The following is a 21,188-nucleotide window of genomic DNA, read 5'->3' on the forward strand; positions in this document are numbered from 1 at the left end:
ATGAACAAATTGTGGTTTACCCTTACAAGGAAATACTATTTAGCAGTAAAAGTAACGAACTATCGATACATGCAACAACATAGATAATTCTCAGAATAATGATAAGTGAAAGAAGCCAAGCCAAAAACATAGTACATAGTGTAAGATTTCATTTCTGTAAAATCCTAGAAAATGCAATCTAGTCTGTGGTGACAGAAAAGAAATCATTGGCTGCGTGGGCATGAAGAGAAGTGATTGGAAGGGAAGGATGAATTCAAAGGGGCATGGTGAAGAAACTTCTATGAGTTTCTTTCTCTAAAATCAATAGAAAAACATATCCTCAGGCGAGGATAAAAAAATAATAATAATAAAACATTAAGCTTCAGTCATGATAGTAGAAATGCTAATTAATAGCACAATGCCATCATTTTTCACAAACCAGGCAGTACAGACCATAACACTTAATAATTCCCTATGAGTGTTGGGTGGAAACCCACTCTCATACACAGCTAGTGAGAATTTAAATTGATATAACTTCTTCCCTGGCTGGTTTGGCTAAGCAATTAGAGCATTGACCCATGGACCAAATAGTCAGGGGGTCAATGCCAGTGAAGGGCATGTACTTCAGTTGTGGTTCGTTCCCGGCCCTGGTCAGGTTGTGAGGGAGGCAACCAATTGATGTGTCTCTCTCACATTGATGTTTCTCTCCCTCTCTCCCTCCCACTCTATCTGAAGATAAATAGAAAAATATCCTCAGGTGAGGACTAGGTAGGTAGGTAGGTAGGTAGGCAGATAGATAGATAGATAGATAGATAGATAGATAGATAGATAGATAGATAGATAGATGATAGATAGATAGATAGAACTTCTGTGAAAAGTAGTTTGACAAGAACTTTCAATATGAAAAGTGCACATACCATTTGATCCTGCAATTTTATCTCTAGGAATTTATCCTATACATATATCTTCCCATATGCAAAATGAATATATGAATGTAAAATACAAAATAATTATTTTTAAATTAAATTTAAAACAGAATGTATTAGATAAATAAGGCTATATGTATGCTTCAAAAAGAATGAGACAGCACTAATAGCTAGGGATACAGACCATTTTACAAGTTGTACTGTTCAGTGAAAGAAGCAGGGAACAGAACACCATGCACAGTATGCTATTGTTTCTCATGTATATACGGTGCTAGTATAGGCACAGCTTTTCCCTGAAAGGATCCACATGAAACTAGTAATAGTGTTTCTTCTGATTCAGGACTGGAATTGGAAGGCGCATCCTACTCACTGGTAACATTTGGTACTTTATGCACATATCACCTAATAAAAAATATTCTTTGTCCTAGAAATCAATCAAGAACCTGGAGGACCTTACAAAATTAAGTATTAACATATCTGATAGAGATTATGGATGTTTTAGTAATTTTAAATTTGCTTAACATGACAGTAATTATTGTATGTTGGGCACTATACTCTGAGTCCTTTACAGACATCATCTCAATTTTTCCAATAACCCTTCAAGGTAGTGGTAGTACTATAGAGGTTAAGAAATAGATTCACACTGTCACTCAAGGACACACAGATCATTAGAGCCCTTTTAAGAAGTTCAGTTAAATGAGGCTTGAGGAGTAACATCCAAATATAAATCCAAGCTTCTACCCATAATATTTGTGAATGGCATGTATGGTGACAGACCACACAAGTTAGTTACATGTATGTTTCCTATACTTCCAAGGAAAGACAGCTATTATCTTACTTAAAATTTTTATATTAGTGGAACTTGCATGATTCCAGGAGGCTCAACATCTTGAAAATACTAACTGCCAAGATAAATGTTGTCTTTAGAGAGTAAATATTTTCATGTTTCTATATAACTATGATGTGGCCTTCTTGAACTGGTTTTATTCCATAAAGAAAATGAGATTCTTCAGCAGATGGACAAATGTTAAATCTAAGCCAAGCTTTAAAAATAAAATCCAAGTAAACTGAGGGAAAAATTTGAAAACATCCCCTCTTTTAAATGAGGGCTTTTGCGTCTGTCACTATAGTCAGTAGGGTTTTTTGTATCGTGTTTTATTTTGAGCAAGGGTAAATTCAGTGTTTTTATTCTTCAGTACACATGGGATCACTTTGACAGCTGATAAACTGGCCTATGTATTAAAATAATTATATGGCAGGTCTTTGGGTATCTTAGTATAAAATCGATTTATGTCAGATCCAGTTTATAGCATCTGGAAGTTTGCCTGCTCATGGCAACAAATTAGGGCTTGCATTTTCTGTTGACTCACTGTGACACATAGTTTATAGTAGATACTTATGCATTTTTTATCTAGTACTCTATTTAGAAACAAGTATACCTTGTTTATCAGTAAATGCATTATTTAAAAAGAAGTATATAAATGAATTATTGAACAATGAATTTTACTTTGTCAACTTTGTCATTTTGCAGAATGCTCTGTTTTTATTTATAATTCTTATTTATTAGTGTTCATTGTTTTAATTAGCTTTGTTTCCTGTGGCAAATAGCTCATAAGTATGCAAATACTTATTCAGATTAGAAGATACTAGATGTTGCAGCAGACAGATTCACATGCGTCCTTTAAAGCATTGTCCATGACCAATATCTCCCCATAAGGAGATATTTGTTGGAGGTCAGTTTCTCTACCTCGTACCATAACCCTTTTCCATGTGACTATAGAGTAGTCTCTGTTGCGAGGTTAGACCCTTGGGTAGCCAGCTGTTCTGATGTGTGTTGTGTGCATTGAGATGGGTGAAGTTCCAGAGCACTACTTTGAACTTCCAGGACTGTGCCCCTTCCTTATCCTTTCCTGCTTTGTGGGAGCTGCCACTCTGTGTCAATGTGAGGAGATGTCTCCAGGGTCTGCACTAAGGTATGCACTTTCAAAGTCACCATTAGAAGTAGGTTGTCATTTTTGGTGACTAGTGCACGCAATGTGATTGGTAACGTAGCTTGCTTACGTATATAGATGTGTGTCTCTGTGTGGGGAAACTGCATTTCACCCCTCCGTACAAAAGAGATGAGACAAAGTAACTGAAAGAGGAGATTGCACATTAGGCTAGCTTAATAGTTTTTAAAAGTACAGTGAAATAATCTACACAAATTTGAATCTGAACTTTTGATTGTTCAGCACTTTGTGATAAATTGGGTGGATATAGAAATAGCTGAAACATCTTTGCCCTTAGACAGCAGTGACTTTCCTGGACACATGACAGCACTTGTAAGATAATAAAATTGAGGCATGGGGACTTAAGTCATGTGCCAAGTCCCACAGCCATTCATTGATGGAGTGGAAGTTCAGCCTAATCTGTACTGTTAACCATGCAGTACACTCTCTGAATTGAAGGCTGGCTTAAAAAGACCAGGAGTTCCTGCCCTCAAGGAGCTTTTCATCCAATGTAAGTGGTGAAATTCTGGGATAGGTCTTCACAAGGCACATGAGCGTGTTCTTACCCAGCTGTCCAGCTGTAGCACTCAGTGTGTCCTATTTCCTGAACTGTATCTGAGTCAAGTCATCCCTTGTGCATTGGTACACCACCGACCATCTCCACCTTCGTTAGGATTGGTAGTGACTCCAAATTAGAAACAGGGTCTCCTCAAATGTTCTTACCCTCTCTGCCATCTGTGTGTATTGATTGACTGCCGCCTCCCCTAGCCTCTGTCCGACACTGTGCATGTAGTAGGTTCTCTGCCAAGGTTTATTGAATAAATACCTCAGTGAGCTGTTCTCATATGGGCATTGGAATGACCCAGTGCCTAGTTCAAAGCCATTGCCTGTAACAAATAGACTTATCTTTTTCTTTTTTTTTATTGCACAAAACACTGTTGATTTTGATGAAAACCAAGTTAGCATTTTGTGACTTTCTAATCATAACTATGATTTGGTAGTTGTTTAAAATATGGACTATTGAAAAGATAGAATATTTTAAAGAGTTATGTTCATGCAAAAATAAATTATGAATACCTTTAGCCACTTCCTCTGTTTAGAAATAAAACTCATACATATTTTATATATAAATTGACAAGGATAGCAGAGACCCTCATCTTCCCTATAGCAGTTTGAACCAGACTGAAGATTTATTGCCTAATTATACTTGTCAGCTTGATATAAAAGTCATTAGTTCTGGAAAAACATGTTTGTCATACCAGGAGTATCTAATTAATATAGTCAATATATTTAAAGCTAAACAAGAAAGTAATCTCCCACACATATGTTACAGACAGTGAGGAACTGATGGTAAACCCCTTTGGGTGGTGAAGCAGCGCTCTCAGTACAGATTTGTATTGGAGGAGAGATGATCCCATGTTACATATTGTTCCCTCTGCTCTGAATACAGTGAAATTAGTGCTGTGGACATCAACTCCCTCTGTTGATGAAATATCAAGGTAATAACTAAAAACTCAGAGTTTATGTGATTTGGTTACAATCGGTGAGTGATGCAACTGTATTCAAACCTGGAATCCAGTGTGTTGTTTTCTTAACATCAGAATCCACCAACCAAGTAGATGCAGTGTCCACACATGGTCTTATTCTGTCTTCCTAAGTACATGTAAACTTGGCACTCAGCAGGATAAACCAGGGAGTCATACTGAAACAATTGTCTGGCGTGAATATTTTCTTTTGCCCGACATTCAGCCATGTGCTGGATTATCTGTGGGTAGCGCAGTGAAACTATGCACTGCCAGTGACCTCAAAGGGCAGCTATCATGTGACCATGTATGCTAATAGCCTCTAGTACCCACCCCACTGCCCAGCACCACAGTGTACCCAGTGCTGCACAGTAAAGTCATTCAGCAGTTATTTCCAAATTGCGCCACAGTTCTCACAGCAAACTCATTCACTTATAAGTGTGCACATTTTTGCCATAAACATAAACATCAGAAGTTGTTTTTGAATGAAAAAGGTTCGATTCATTGGCCTCATTCAGTCCTACCCCTAAACAGATTCCATTATTATGTTTTCCCACACCAATTAAAATGTTGTTTCTGTAGCAATATACCCCGTCATAGAATGTTTGTACTTAGTAACCAGAATGGCTGTGAGAGGCCAATGTAGTTATTTTTCCATTTTATCAGGTCCTTTCTGCAGCAGTAGTTTTGAAGTTATTTATTTAAATTGTTTAAAGGGCTGAAATATTAACTTATAAATTAGAATTAACAGTTAAAGAGGCTGAAATAAACCTGCCTAAAACCTGCAGAATAATTGGCTGGGGAGCTGGTACTTTACCATGCCTTATTTAAGAGTGCAAGTTGTGGGCATCATTTAGAAGGCTAGTGAGAACACAAGCTCATATTATGTTTCCCAAGGAGAGTGTACAGGACATTTCCTAGGTCTGTCCCCAGCAGGTGGACTATTAGAGCATTTCCGACTTCTTTCTGAGGTGTTGTGTTGGACACCGAAGCATGGGGTTCAGTGAAGAGCATCACAGACTACTGCCCTGTTCGGGTACATGCTGCAAAGCTCTTCAGAGCAGCTCTGAAAACTTGAGATTCATCTGGAAATGGTCCTTCAACGCATAAACTACACCGGGTTATCTGGCCCTCCTTTTGAGAGGCAAAAACAACACTAATTATATCTACTAATGGAGGAGAGAAAGTAAGCTGTTTCCTAAAGTACATTCATTTCATTTAGTCAGATGCTGTGTTACCCAGGAGCAGTGGCCACAGTTCTGTAATAGTCAGCATCCAGGACATCTAGACAAGAGGGATTGTTCAGCCTTTGAGTCATTTGGCTCTAAGACATGGTAACAGAAAATTAGATGTGGGTTTGAAGAAAAAAAATTCATTTCATTTGAAACTAAGATTCATTTACTCACTCTCACACATACACGCACACACACGTTGCATTCCCTTAAATGAGGCTGAGTCGTTTTATAAGGAATGCCCCATTGATATACATGATACATGTGGTTTGCCAAAGTTTGGCTACATACCTTCTAACATAACTAGTTATTTTCTTCTCTCTTCCTAGTATCTCTTCTATTCCTGCTGCAAATATGTAAGGGCTAAAAATTGTCCACGAGACATGCTCTGTGGCTTTTGCCTCCTCTGAAAATGCTTTGAATGCTATCTGGATTCCTTTTATATATTAATCTATAAATATTAATTTTATAATATAATTACTAATATAAAATTTTCTTCACATGTCTGTCATCCAACAACTGAAGATGATCTCAGTAAAAATATATATTTGCTCTCACCACAGACAACCTTTTAACATGCATCAGGAGCACATGAAACTGCCTTGAGAAACATAGCTTCTGCTCTGTGAAAGCACTCTGCTACGCCACCTACCCGTGCACTTGGGCGAGGGAAGGAGAACACCCAGATCACCATAATGTCTTATGTGACTTACAAATACTAACAAACCAGAAAAACTGCCCTGGCACCAATAGGCCTTGAAAATTGATTGGTTCTGTTGTCTTTCGTTGTGTATCTAACTATTACAAAATTTAGTGCTTTAGCAAAAACCATTTGATTTTGTTCATAATTTTGTGAGGGTCAGGAATTTGGGAAGGGACATTTAGGCAGTTTGTCTCTGATCCGCATGGCAAATGTTGAGGCAGCTGAAACCGAAGGATTCATTCCCAAGGTGGCTCTTTCACTCACATGTCAATTCAGTCTCCAGGGACTCTCCTCCTAGCTTGGGTTTCTTATGTAATGGCTCAGGATTCCAAGAGTGAGTGTCAAGAGTGGCAAGGGGAAGCTTCAAGGCTTCTTCTGACCTAGCCTCGAAGTCCCACGTGGCATTTATGCTGCACTCTGTTGGTCAACAAGTTACTGAGGGCAGCCCAGATTCAAGGGAGGATGAATTAGATTACACCAAATCTCCAAAGCAGAAAGTTATGAGATGTTAAGAAGCCAATTATAAAACTTATTTGGGGAATAAATCAGTTTTATAATTACTGGTTGTCCAACAACTACTTTGCATTTGAGGAGAAAAAGTGAAATGTTGCATGTGGTTTCTTCTACATTGAATTTGATTGTTGCCTTAACGCAGTAAAATTAGTGAGCCTGGCTTTGACTCACCATTAGATTAAGTGTGATGGTAATAATGCTAATTGCGTATAGACAGCAGTGGCTAGAGAGGGCTCCGAGGTGAAAAAAGCTTGTAAGTCAGTGCGATTGGGAATGTGGTTGTGCTTTTGACTGAAATAGGAAACCCAGGAGGAGAAAACAAAAACAAAAACACATTTGAGCCAAACAATGTAATGATTGCTTTCTACTGCAAGTAATGAAATACCCAACCAAAGGCAACCTAAAACCCTCATTTTTTTCATAGAAGTCTGAGGCAGGTAGTTTCAGATTTGGTTCAACTCAAAGATGTCAGGGCCCCATATGCTTTTCTGAGAGTCTTTGACCTTCCTCTCATGTTGCAAGATAGCCACCTCAGCTCCAAGCATCACATTAATTTTTTATTGACAGAGGAAGGAAAGGATCTCTCTTGATGTCTCCCATCCCCAAGAACTCCACTGGTCGGGATTAGGACACATTTCCCTGTGCTGGCTTCAGAGGAGACGGGCAGAGCTGGCCATGGCACATTCAGGCTTCATGGGAGGCCAGCTCTGCTAACAGGGAGAAAGGCATTAGGTAGGGAAACAGCAACGTCTGCCACAGTGATGAATTCCATTTTCTCTCCCTACACGGTGGCTAAAGGCTCACTTAGCAGCCTTATAGAGCTTGAACTAAATGGGCTAAATCATAACTATGATAAAATAGTATTTTCTAGAAACCAGTTTTTTGGTGGGCTTTTTCCCTTTTACTTTGTGATTGAGACCTAACCCCGCTGCTTCTTTACAAATAAAAGATTTGATTATTTCCCTTACACTTTGAAAATACGAATGAAAGCTCTTTGGCTGCCATGAAGACATGTATCCATCCCATTATGCATCTTGCAGGATTGCCTTTCTGGTATCATTACACGTTATACATCTTCATAAATGCCTTTATGTGTGTGTATACATACAAGCTTGTAAGAGGAAGAAAATTCCATAGACATTATGAACCAGGTTTGTTTTAGAGTCTGGAGGCTCAGAACCAGGACAACCAGTTCTAGCTATTCCCTGTATGGCAGAGGATGGCTGAGCTGAGCTGAGCCCGTGGCACATGCAGGATAAAACTCAGAAAACATAGATCTTCAGCTAGAGAAAGAAAGTGTCCTGGCTTAGAAAAGATATGGTTTGGGCATCTGAGATGGCAGAGTAGTGCTTAAGTTCCTAAGCTGGATAAAGTTGGAATCCTGTCTTCTGTGGACCTGCAATTGTAATAGTTTAGTCTGTAATTGTCCAATTGTGATACATTTTTTTTTATCCTCACCCAAGGATATTTTTCTATTTATCTTCAGGTAGAGAGGAAGAGAAAAGGAGAGAGAGAGAAACCTCGACGTGAGAGGGACACATCAACTGATTGCCTCCCGCACGACCCCAACCAAGGCCGGGGATGAACTGCAACTGAGGTATGTGCCCTTGGCTGGAATCTAACCCAGGACTCATTGGTCCGCGGGCTGACGCTCTACCACTGAGCCAAACTAGCCAGGGCCAATTATGATATTTTAACTGGATAAAACTCACATGTAATAAATAGGGACTGAGAGTGTCACCAATGGTACCTTTGCTGATGAAAACTGGGATGTGGAGGGGAAGACCTGAGGAAAGAAGCTCTGAATCACATCTTGTATCTGGAGCAGTTTATGCATTCTCTGACGTTCACTGAAAGCCTGCGTGCTCACAGCGCTGGGGATGGAAGAACAGAGGAGACCAGGGCTGCCTCTGAGGCAGTGTTGTGTGAGGGAGTCAGCAGCCCTGCCTTCTCATCATGATATGAAAGTGGGAAATCACTCTTGTCTACCAGGCAAGCTGGTTGGGTTGGTTTTTCTTATAATTTTAAAGTGTTTAATAATATCATCAACAGTTGAATCTGCAAACAAAATGAACAAGCAGAACATGCCCTAGCTGGTTTGGCTCAGCGGTTAGAGTGTCAGCCTGTGGTCCAGAAAGACCCAGGTTCGGTTCCTGCTCAGGGCATGTACCTTGGTTGCAGTTGGTCTCCGGCCCTGGTTGGGTCATGTGGGAGGCAGCCGCTCGATGTGTCCCTTTCACATCGATGTTTCTCTCTTCCTCTCTCCCTCCCACTCTATCTGAACAAAAAATGGAAAAATGTCCTCGGATGAGGATAGAAGAAAAGAAAAAGAGGAAAAAAAAATGAGCAAGCAGAACAGAAACAGACTCATAGATACAGAGAACTTTTTGTTGTTTGCCAGATGGGTGGGGGCTGGGGGGTGGGTGAAAAAGATGAAGGACTTAAGAGGTACAAATTGTTTGTTAGACTGATGAACCTCAAAGGGAAGCCTGGCTTTCCTTGGGGAGGGAGGGTAGGATGAGATAAACCAAAGAACTTCTGTGCATATATGCACAACCAATGGACACCAACAATAGTGTGGGGAAGGCAGGAGGGGGCGGGAATGGGGAGGAAGGGGTCAATGGGATAAAAAGGGGGAAACATCTGTAATACATTCAACAATAATGATGAGTTTTAAAAAATAATAAAGTTTAATTTCCAAATTTGAGTTGGTATAGTAAAATCACATGATGTTACAGTAACTGTGTTTTAACTAAATTATAGTGAGTGCCAAGAAAAGGCTGTATCCACTCTGATATTTTAGAAATAGATTTCAAAGCAACTTGATGCCTTGGGGAAATTTTTATTTCCATAATGCCTGCAAAGATTGACTAAAGTCAGGGAATCTGTAATTTACTAAAAGCTCTATTTCTGAAAGTCCTGTTTTAAGTGTTTAAAAATATTGTTGAAAAATTGATATTTCTAACCAAAATAAAAAAGCTTAATGTCTCATATACTTCCAGAAAGAAAGCAAAACCTGTTGTCAATCTTAAATTCTCCTCTCAGCTTCCCCTAACCACAAAAATCTGGTCCCACTCTAGACTTTAATATGCAAACAAGATATGCGAGCCCTAATTCATGTCATCAGGGGAATTGGGCACCTCTCCCAGTGGTGGCCTTAGGTGTCCTGGTTTTGATGGCCACCTTTTGCTCCAGTCTCAAACCTGGATTCAATCCCAGGTTTCTAGAGCCTGCTCCCCACCGTGGCTCTCCTTCCTGGGGAGGCAGCCTGTTTGGTCCCCAGGGCAGTCACTCAGGGCTCCTTACAGGCAGGCCTCCTCTTCCAGCTCAGCAGTAACAGAGGGAAGCCTGACTCACTGCCAGACTGAGTTAGAGGTGACTGGCACACCTCATTTCTCTGCCATCCCTGCTACAGGGGAGTAAGTGCATTGCCTGCTGGCTGGGGACACTCACCAACTTTGGGGACTTGTTTCTTCCTGCAGAACCTCTTTTCCCACTTCCTAGTTTTCCCCAAATCCAGAGGCTCTGGAAGGAACCCTCAGTTGGGACTTCCTTGATAAAAAAAAAAAAAAAAAAAATCAGAAAAAGTGTTTTTCTAATCCCAAAGTATCCACCCTTACTAACCCTGGTGATTCAGGATTAGCCACATTTAAAAAACAAACAACAACAACAACAAAAAAAAAAAAACAAATAGGCAGAAGTTTGAAATTGAAATTACACATTTTCTTGAATGGACTCAACATTCAAGGTATCCTGGGTCAAGCATTCAAGGCCTCAGAGTCCCTGAGCTTTCTTCCTGTTTGGGGTTGGCCAGCAGGGGTCTGCCTGCATCTTTGTGCTTCTCTTTGCTGTGGGCAGTTCCCAGGTATGATGCCACTTTCTCTGTCAATAGACTTTTTAATATGTTTCATAGGCCTATAATAGTTTGAGTCAGAAGAATAACTTTAGAATAAAATACCTTTGAAGAATTGGGTTCACTAACAGCTTAGGGCCTATAAAAGGGCAATTTCTGGTGCCTGTCAGATTTGCACAGAAGTGGTGGGAACATGTCCAGGGCTCTGCAATGGCACGGAGTGAATACAGCAAGTCTTCCTGTGGCATTGATGTCCCAGCAAATTTGGAAGACCTGTTTCAATGTTAAAACTACAAGCATGCTGCTCTGGATGGTTTGGTTCTGTGGTTGGAGCATTGGCCTGTGGACCGAAGGGTCATGCGGGAAGCAGGCAGCCAATTGATGTATCTCTCTCACCTCTATCTTTCTCTCCCTCTTCCTCTCCCTCTCTCCATCTCTCTCCCACTCTCTCCCTCTCCCTCTCCCCTTCCCTCCCTCTCACTCTATCTGAAGATAAATGGAAAAGTATCCTTAGGTGAGGATTTAAAAAAAAAAGTACAGGCATGCTATAGAGTATAGAATACAGTTTATAATAATTCTAAGGTAAGATGTTTTATGCATGAGAAGCTTCACTTCAGGGCTGCTGTCCCAGGCATCTCCAAGGGTTCAGTGAAGGCAACTTTGATAGAAGTTTCAGAAACACTGTGCTTAAGAAAGTACCATCGTACAAAAATGTATAGCTTTTTAAAAGGTGTTGTATTATAGCGTTAGTTACTCCTTATTCTGCAGATAACTGGCAAACCACAGACATTCTTTTTTTTTTTTTTTTGATTAATTTTTGTTACAGATGTTTCTCTTTTTTCCCCCACTGATTCCCCCCTCCCTCTCCCTCCCTGCCCTTTCCCCAGATTGTTGTCCATGTCCACTGTTCATGCATACATGCATATAAGTTCTGTGGTTCATCCCTCCCCCACCTCCCCCCTCTTTAGGGGATTGTCAGTCTGTACCCTGCTTCCGCGTCTCTGGGACTACCCCATTCCTCAAACTGTTATGTTCATTATATTCCACAAATAAGTGAGATCATATGAAACTTGTCTTTCTCTGTTTGGCTTGTTTCACTTAGGATGATACTTTCAAGGTCCCTCCATGTAGTCTCAAAGGATAAGAGATCTTTCTTTCTTACCGCTGCGTAGTACTCCATTGTGTATATGTACCACAGCTTTTTGATCCATTCGCACATTCTTATTTTATGTAACATGTGTGCCAAGAAAGTTGTATTTGAGTTGATGCCTTTTTTTAAATTGAATAATTGTAAATGTAATAAATATTCTTTAAGGAACCCTAAAATAAATTATTGTATAAATAATTATTCCCTGGTTATTAGTTTTGTAAGTTTGAGTTTAATAAAATTATTTTTCTTAAAGTGGCTTTTTTTCACTTAACTATAAATTAGAAATAGTTCTATATTAATTTGGCTTTCAAAAAATGTCATTTTATCAATACCACTTAATTTATCTCACTCAACCAATAAAAAGTTAAGATTATGTTTGTTGCTGAAGTTGAGTAACAGAAGAATTTTTTAAGTTCCTGACTATATTAAATATATACATTTTTATTTCTAATACTTGTTCTTATCTTAATGAATCACATACAACAAAACATGAGTTCAATTATGCAGTTTCTCGGAGCAGATGACTAAGCACGAGATGAACCAGGCTAACTTCAGACTTGATTTGGAATGTTGTACTGTCTAGACATTTTTATTAATGTGCTATGTATGTTCAGCCACTTCAAAATGCTTTCTTGCTCTTTATACAGTATCATCTTTAGTAAGTATCCAACTAGTAGGCTTATTAAAGTTTTATTTTACTTAATGTAAAAGAGTAGAAATGAAGATAAAGTAGAATGGATAAAATGTCATTGAAATAATTTGGAGTACAATTTAAGTACATTTTGTTGTTAATTTGGAAATTTAAAAGTATGTGACCACAATTTAAGATGTGTTCAAATATGTCATTATGGAGAAAATAGGTCCAATATTACTGGTTTCTAGATTTTTTTGAAAAAGACTATTAACTTTAGTCTAAAAATATAAAAGATAAAACTAACTTAGCTACCTTATTTATTTATTCAGTAACTATCTGGGTTAAGCAATTGCTTATTGAAGATTTAAATAAGATGTAGAAAAGAATATAAGTATGATTATCAGCTTGAAAAGTACATTATTTTATAGAATTCTTACAGAACATTTATCATTTTTTCAGTTTTTCTTTTACTATAATTTTAATCTCTATTACACAGGAGAATACCATAACAAAATGTTATTGACTTACCTGTTGTAGTGTCAAATAAGTTTTAAAATTTTAAATAAATCATCTTAGTCTAAAAATTTTATCACTGAGTTAAGATAATATAGAGAAAGTATGTTTTTCTAGGAAGATGATTAAATCAAGCCTTCAAACTAGTAAATTAGCTTTGAATTGAAATAATGAAAATATTATTCATATTAAGATGGAATCTTTTGTAAAACCAGAATTGTGACTATTGGTTGCTCTGGAATTCAGGGCACATCACAGGGACAGGCTCTGTGTGTTAGGAAAATGCTGACTTGTGTTGGGTTTTGCTGGTAGAATGATGTCTCTTGACTACAAACAGAATTGTGGCTAAGTTGTTAAAATGAAATTTTAATGAATTTGTATATTTTTTTATTTCATTGTTAGGCTGTCAGCTGCAAAGGTCAACATAGTATATCGTACACTCTGTCCAGGAATCAGACTGTGGTGGTTGAGTACACACACGATACAGATACGGATATGTTTCAGGTAATGTTTCTTTTTTTTTTTTAATGGAAATTTTAGGACATGATTCCTTCAGTTCTGTATTTTGATATGTGATCAGAACTTCTAGCACATTACCTTTTGGTGATGCCCAAAGGGAAAGATGTGCGGATAATATAAAGATTATTCCTGTTTGATTTTTGAAAGACTAAGAAAGTTTAATTCTAAAACTGCAAAAGAAATGATAAAGGCTACTCTCTCAGATCTCAGTGTAATAAAGATAGATTTTAGTAACAAGAATAAAATTTTTATTGCCAGCTACTTTTAAAAGCCAACATGTTTAAAATACTTCCTAAATAACACTTGAATCAAAGATGACATCAACACTACAATGATAGGCTTTAAAAAAATAACTGAGAACATTCCATAGCAAAACTTATGAGATATGATTGACAGCATACTAAAAAAAGAAATGTAAAAACTTAAGTGCTTTTATTAATTGGAAGGAAGGGAGGGAGGAAGGAAGGAGTGGAGGGACAAAGGGTCAAGGAACAAAACATTTTATCTCAAAGTTCTGTTTTAAAAAATGACAGTAAAAACGTAGAGGACAAGTTTAGGAATAGTTCTAGTGGTATATATTACAATGTCCAGATATACATCAAAAGAAAGTAGGAGGAAGAAAGTAGTAAAGAAAAAAAATCATTAATTTAAAAAAGGAATTACTATATCCAAGATTTGGTACTTTAAAACAACAGAAAATCAAAATTAAGGCAAATAAAAGAGAAACCACAAATTGGAAACCACGAGGCTTTACATTTCTAGATGGAGAGTTAAATTATTAATTAAATGATGTTGAAACAAATGTCAAAAAAGTATTATAGACTCTGACATCAAAAAGGGATATAAATAGCTCTTACAAATAAGAAAATATGCTCAATCTTGATTATGAAAAGAGAAATGTGAATTCAAATCACACAGATCCCATTTTTCACTTCTCAGACTGGCAGAAATCCAAAAGGTTTTGTCAAAGATGTGGGAGACACAGTCCTACATACTATAAAACGATAGGACCTCTATGGGATGGTGATTTGGAAATACCAATTAAAAATACAAAATGCTTACACTCCTAGACTCAGCTCGTCTCCCAGATCTCTTCACTTCCTAGAGATTTACCTCAGAGCTACCTCTGCATACATACAAAATGATATTTTTATCAAGTTCCTGCTTGAAGCATGGTTTAATAATAAAAGATTACAAACAACCTAAATACCCTTCAGTAGGGGACTAGTTCTGTGACTTTGGGGACAGCCATACAGTCAGAGCCTCCAAAGCTATAAAACAGAGTAAGAAAAAGCTCTATGTGGAGACACAGAAAGAGTTCCAAACATATTTAAAATTTAAATATTAATACTATTAAATATATTGAGTCATTGATAGTATTATATTCTACTAAGATTACTTAATGTTGAATGTTAACAAAAATAATATTAAATATATTAAAATTTAAATAGCATGTTAATCATTAAATATTAAATTGGTATAATTAAATGTTTAATGCTTTTATGCATTAAGTAAAGCAGTTGCCTTTGTGGGGAAGAGGACTAGACAGGTGGTACATAGAGGGAAGTATTTCATACTTTTTGATTTTTTTGAATCGTGAATGTGTTACCTATTTTTTTAAACAACTAAATAATTATAGGTAAATAAATAGATAAATGGATAGATAGAGCCATAGTCAGAATCATAGGTATAGACATCATTAAGTGCTAGTTTGAATTCAAAAGAATTAGGATTTATCAAATTTAGACAAAATATTAAGTGGTTTTACTCTCTTGCCATTTCATTTTATAATATTCCAAATGGTTTTTCTTCTCATTCTACCAAATATAACCTCTTAGTAGTTTTAGATGGTAACATTAGCATCTATATAATTGAGAAAAATGTTTAAGAATGTCAACACTTTTTAATAGTTATTTCTTAAAATGTGTGTGTGTTTATCTCACATCATTCATGCTCACTATCATAATCGTCTGTTCATCAGCTTAATTTCTTGAGTGACTACTGTGTGTCAGATACACATCTAGTTCCTGTACATACACTGCTAAGGCTTCCCTCTCATGGAGCCTACATTCTAGAGGAGGCAAACAGACCACAAATAACCAGACATTCCAGGCAGAGGCCAAGGCCCCAAGGCAGGAACAGAGTGAAGGAGTAAAATGAAAGAAGATGACCTTGGAAAGGTCGACAGAAGTCTGGAGCGGTAGGGCCTTTAGGCTAAGTAAAGAACTTGAGTTTTGCCCTGGCTGGTTTGGCTCAGCGGTTAGAGCGTCGGCCTGCGGTCGGAAGAGACCCGGGTTTGGTTCCCGCTAAGGGCACGTACTTCGGTTGCAGTTTGTCCCCGGCCCTGGTTGGTCGTGCGGGTGGCAGCCACTCGATGTGTCCCTTCACGTCGATGTTTCTCTCTCTCTCTCTCCCTCCCACTCTATCTGTACAAAAATTGGAAAAGTGTCCTCGGGTGAGGATAAAAAAAAAAAAAAGAACTTGAGTTTTATTCTAGGAGTTTGAGAGAAGCTGTTGGAGGATTTTAAGCAAGAGAGAGGTATAGCCCTGGCCGATTTGGCTCAGCGGTTAGAGAGAGCATCGGCCCGCGGACCAGGGATTCCCAGGTTCGACTCCCTCTAAGGTCATGTACCTCAGTTGCAGTTTGTCCCCAGCCCTGGTTGGGGTTGTGCGGGTGGCAGCCAATCGATGTGTCTCTCTCATGTCGATTTTTCTCTCTCTCTTCCTCCCTTTCTCCCTCCCGCTCTATCTGAAGATAAATGCCAAAAAAAAAAAAAAAAAAATCCTCCAGTGAGGATAAAAAAAGAGAGAGAGGTATAATCTGATTTATGTACTTAAAAGAGATCTCCAAACACTGTCTATAGAGGAGAATGTAGGAGGCCAGTGTGAAACTGAAGAACCAGTTTGGAGGTTAAGGTAATGCAACTTGGGTAAGACTTGATGGTAACTGGAATTAAGGTGGGGAAAGATGTGTTTTGGAGGTAGTGTTGATAGGATTTAAACAGGGCTAAGTAGGTATTGATGGAAGAGTCAAGGATAATTCTTGGGCATTGATTTTTGGCTTGAGCCAATTGAATGTCAGTCATTGACATAGGGAATCTAGAAGTTGAAGGGGATCCAGGTTCTGTTTGGAACATGTTATATTTGAGATGCTTATTAGACATCCAGGTGGACATTGGGTGTGCTAGTCAGAAGCCTGGGGGAGAAATCAAGGCTTTGTGGCTAATAAATGGGATTTCATGAGATTACCCAGGGAGAGAACAGAAAGAGAAGGGAAAGGAGCTATTTACCAACTAGCCTGGAAAGGTTTCATTATTTGAATACCAGGTACAAATGTGCCAGAATATGCTGGCTGATTATAAGCCCTGGAAACCTCTGTAAGAGTGATTTCAGTAGAGCTGTGGGGAGAGAAGCTCAGTTGCAGTGGGTCGAGGAGAGAAGTGACGGGAGGTAAGGAAATGGAGGTAGTAACTAGAGGCAGGTTTTTCAAGAAATATTGCTGTTAAGTGAATCAGAGAAATGAGGCAATAGTTTGAGGGTTGCCTGCAAGTAAAGAAAAGTGATTTTTAAAAATGAGAGACTAGTCTAGAATAGTACTACTGAAACTACTCAGCAGAGCAGCGAAATGTCTGCTAACAGGACAGAGCAAGATGCGTAGGAAATTGGAAACTGTTAGAGCAGTTTGGTATTCCTGAAACATCGAAACAGGTGATCATTTTCTAATACTCATTTTTGTATTTTTTATAAGGTATTGGAAACTTGAAATGTAAAAAACAAACAAACAAACAAAATGGGTTCTTTACTCCACAGAGGCACAGTCTGAGAAGCTTCAGAATGTGTTTGATAGTTGATGGCATGATCCAGTCTCAGGAGAGAAATTGATGATTCAGAGGAGGGGGACAGGGCAGGAGCAAATATCAGGATCAAAATCCTTAGGAGTTGGAGAATATTGGGATCTCAGGCTAGTGGAGAGATTAGTCCTGAAGAACAGCAGCAATATTTCATCCTTGTCACAGGAGGGAAGTCAGCAAACATTACAGGTGCAGGGGCATGGGAAGGATTGGTCTGGGAAACGTGAGGGAGGCCCTTCCTTTCAGGTGTTCCAGTACTGTCTTCCCTGTACTGACTGACTGACAGGCAGGCAAACCCAAACTTTTCTCATATATATTAAAATTTACAATGCTGAATGATGCTGTATCTGTATCAGTAATGGGGATTAAAATTCTCCCTGTGGCTACTGTATGAATATCACTACTGTATGACTATCAGATGAAATACAGAAACATTACTTTTCTACATGACTGCCCTTAAAATAATGTAGAGTTGATTCAGTAAACAAAAGAAAGGACAGGACCGAGTTTTCCACAGTGGGTGAGTTTTCAACAGGAAAGTGGCTCAATTTTTTTCTGGCCAAAGCACCATGAAGTTTGTGTCCTACAGTATAAAATTATACTAGCACTGTGCAGGTTAAATTTAAGTGGAAGTGAATTGATAAACAAATCTTATATGACCAGTCAGATAAGTATCATGACTTGAAACAATTGATCCTAGCAGTATGTTCCAGTCGGAATAAAATGTCATGTATTACAGTCTGAAATTACAGTTAATTCATCAAGACATTAATTTAATACATTGGGATAAAATCAAAAAGGCCTTTCTTGAAGACAATAATCTCTGTAGACAAGGAGCAGTTGTGTGACATTCTACTAGAGCATGGCTTTAGCTTTGAGCTTATAACAGAGTTTAAAAAGGCATTACCCTCTTTCATGGAGGGGACAGAAGTTCGGTCAGAGACTGTCGTGAGAACTCTGAGGTTTGTGTGGTGACCAGGCAGTTTTAGAGCTTTTCACATCGTACTCCTGTTTCATTGGAATAGAGGTTCAGGAGGGGTTTGTTTGAGTTTGGAGTAGCCTTTATTTTCTCCTTTATACTTTCCTATATTTGTGAAATATTTTGCATAAGTATTTTGTTACTTCTTTAATTGAATAAAGCTTTTTAAAGTGAAATAAGATAAAGACAAATACTATATAATATCAGTTACATGTACAGTCTTTAAAAAATCAAAATAATAAAAACAGACTAGAGTGGTGGTTACGTGGGGGTGGGGGAGGGATGGGGATGTTGGTCAAACAGTACAAATTTTCAGATGTAAGATGAATAAGTTCTGGGGATTTAATGTACTGCATGGTGATTATAGTTAATAATACTGATTATATACATGAAAGTAGATAAGAGAATAGCTTTAAAAAAGGTTTTTTTTTAAAGTAGAATGGTCTGAATTAGAACTTCTAAGTTACATACCCAGCTTTTAAATGAATATAGCAGAGAGAAGATTCTGCAACTTCAGAAAGATGAATTGTATGATACTCTGATTTTGTAATATCTCTAATTTACATTTTATGTTGCATTTTTAAACAAGTTACAGGTTTTAGAAACCTGAAATGCATACATTCAAGCAATATGCATCTAGTTAATATGATTAGTTTCAGTGAGCCCAGTGAACCCAGTGGTTTAGTTTATTCCAGGCACATGTCATTAGGACAAGAAATTACCGTTTATTAAAACACAGGAGAAAATAGATGTCTGTTGTTGGTTGGTTTGAGATAGTCTGTGCATGAGAATGTGTATGTGAGATGTACAAAAGAAATTTAATATTGTTCCAGGAAGCAAGCAGAGCTAAATTATTATACAAGATACATTAATATTTTCCCTTTTATGCATTTGGATAAAAAGTGTATCACATTGCTTATGTTTAATATAGAATTTTGAGATCAGTATAAAGATACCTGGGAAATTGACTTTTGGGGACCTTACATGTACACATCTGTGTTCCTCCTACTGGCAGCTTTGGAATCAGAGTCACTATTAGAACATTAATATGTTTAGGAAGAAGTTGTTTACATATAAATGATTTTAATTTCAGAAGTCTCTGGCATATATAACATGTATCACCATTTTCGGGTTAGAACATCATTACATGAACATGTTACTATTTTGTTTTGAGATTCCTTATTTGTAAACAAATACTTGTCCCAGTTTACAGGACAGAGCAGTACCTATCTTAAGGATTTATTGAATATGAAAAGCTTTATTAGAACTGTAAGATCTGGCCAATGAAATACAGTCTTTCTGGCAGCATTTAAACTTACCAAGGAAAAAAAGCCAATATATTACTAGCAACTTTTTAGACTTTCCCAAGAGAGTTTTTTCAAAACCCAAAATTGAAATGCTAAGACCAGCTTTTTAAATCTTTAATTTGACTGCATCCAAACTTTGGGCTGACTTGTATAGACCTTTACATCCTTCTTAAAATGAGGAATAGTAACAGGTATTTGCTCTTATATCTGGGTTAGAGCTGTCTTGTTCTGTGCTATGAGTCACTGGTGAATTGAGTTAGTGGGCACAACCAGTCCCTGGGACACACACACTCTCACACACTCACACTCACTCACTCTTTGCCATGAAAGTAATGCTTCTGCCTGATCTAAGACATACAATCTCTTTGGGGTAGGAGCTCCTTCCTCCAGAATAGAAAAGGGAGCTTTTCTTCTAACATTTAAAATTTGATGGTTGGTTATTACCATAACATCTCCCTTAGTTCAACAAGAAAAGGAGCAGACTGAATCTTTTCCTTAAGTTCTGACCTTCAGAGCAGAGATAACGAATGCCGAAGGGGTCCTGAACAGTCACTCCATCTGAGCGAAGTATGGTGACATGAATGCTTCCAGTGAGTTATGAGTGTGTTGATTTACTCAGGTGGGCAGATCAACCGAAAGCCCTATCGACTTCGTGGTCACAGACACTGTTTCTGGTGGTCAGAACAGTGACGAAGCCCAGATTACACAAAGCACCATATCCAGGTTTGCCTGCAGGATTGTCTGTGACAGGAATGGACCCTATACCGCACGGATATTCGCAGCTGGGTTCGACTCTTCCAAAAACATATTTCTTGGAGTAAGTACTATTAATAAGTACCTTGTTTCAAGAAAAACACCCATTATTATCATATATGACATTTAATTGTGACCAGAGGATTTGCTTGACATGATGCCACTATTTAAATTTTGAGATTTTAGTTTTCAGATGGCCAGTTTGAAAAGCTATTATTAAAAGTCTAAAAATAATCATTGCTTGTTATTTGTTTTATTTGCTACAGTAATTTTAGAAAGTATATATCTTAATATCATGCATAATGTATTTATGGTAGTTTTAAGAAGGTTTATTTCATAGGGAAAAGTAAATGATCAAATCTAGAAAATTAGGACTCAAAGGAAAATGTTAATTATTCATTCAGAAATTGAGTATTTGCTATGTTCCATATTGAGTCATAGAAGTGATATCACAGAGAGCAAAATGTTAAAAATGTCTGCCTTCACAGGGTTTCCTTGTAAATTAAACCCAAAAGTTTTAGTGAATATCCAGTCTTCATAAAGTTCTCTTTGGAATCAGGATATTTTTGTAGGGAAAATAAAAATACTCAAAATGGCCTAAACCATTATAAAAATATATCATTCCACTTTGCAAGAAGTGCCAAGGAAGGCCAGCTGCAGGGCTGGTTAATTCAGTGGTTCTGTGACACCCAAGGAGCTGTCTGTCTTGCCCTCTGCCCCTCTGGGCACATTAGCTTCCTCACACGAGGTCTCCTCATGGGTGAC

General features: G+C 37.9%; 1 protein-coding gene across 1 annotated transcript in view; it reads left to right on the forward strand.

The window, feature by feature from the left end:
• PELI2 (pellino E3 ubiquitin protein ligase family member 2) overlaps window positions 1-21,188 on the forward strand; it is a 199,689-nt gene that overhangs the window by 170,665 nt on the left and 7,836 nt on the right. The window contains exons 3-4 of the mRNA XM_036268352.1: window positions 13,417-13,518; window positions 20,290-20,487. Of these exons, the coding sequence (XP_036124245.1) occupies window positions 13,417-13,518; window positions 20,290-20,487 (300 nt within the window). The remainder of the gene's footprint in view (window positions 1-13,416; window positions 13,519-20,289; window positions 20,488-21,188) is intronic.

This window comes from Molossus molossus, unplaced genomic scaffold (assembly GCF_014108415.1).
Source record: "Molossus molossus isolate mMolMol1 unplaced genomic scaffold, mMolMol1.p scaffold_m16_p_1, whole genome shotgun sequence".
NCBI lineage: Eukaryota > Metazoa > Chordata > Mammalia > Chiroptera > Molossidae > Molossus > Molossus molossus.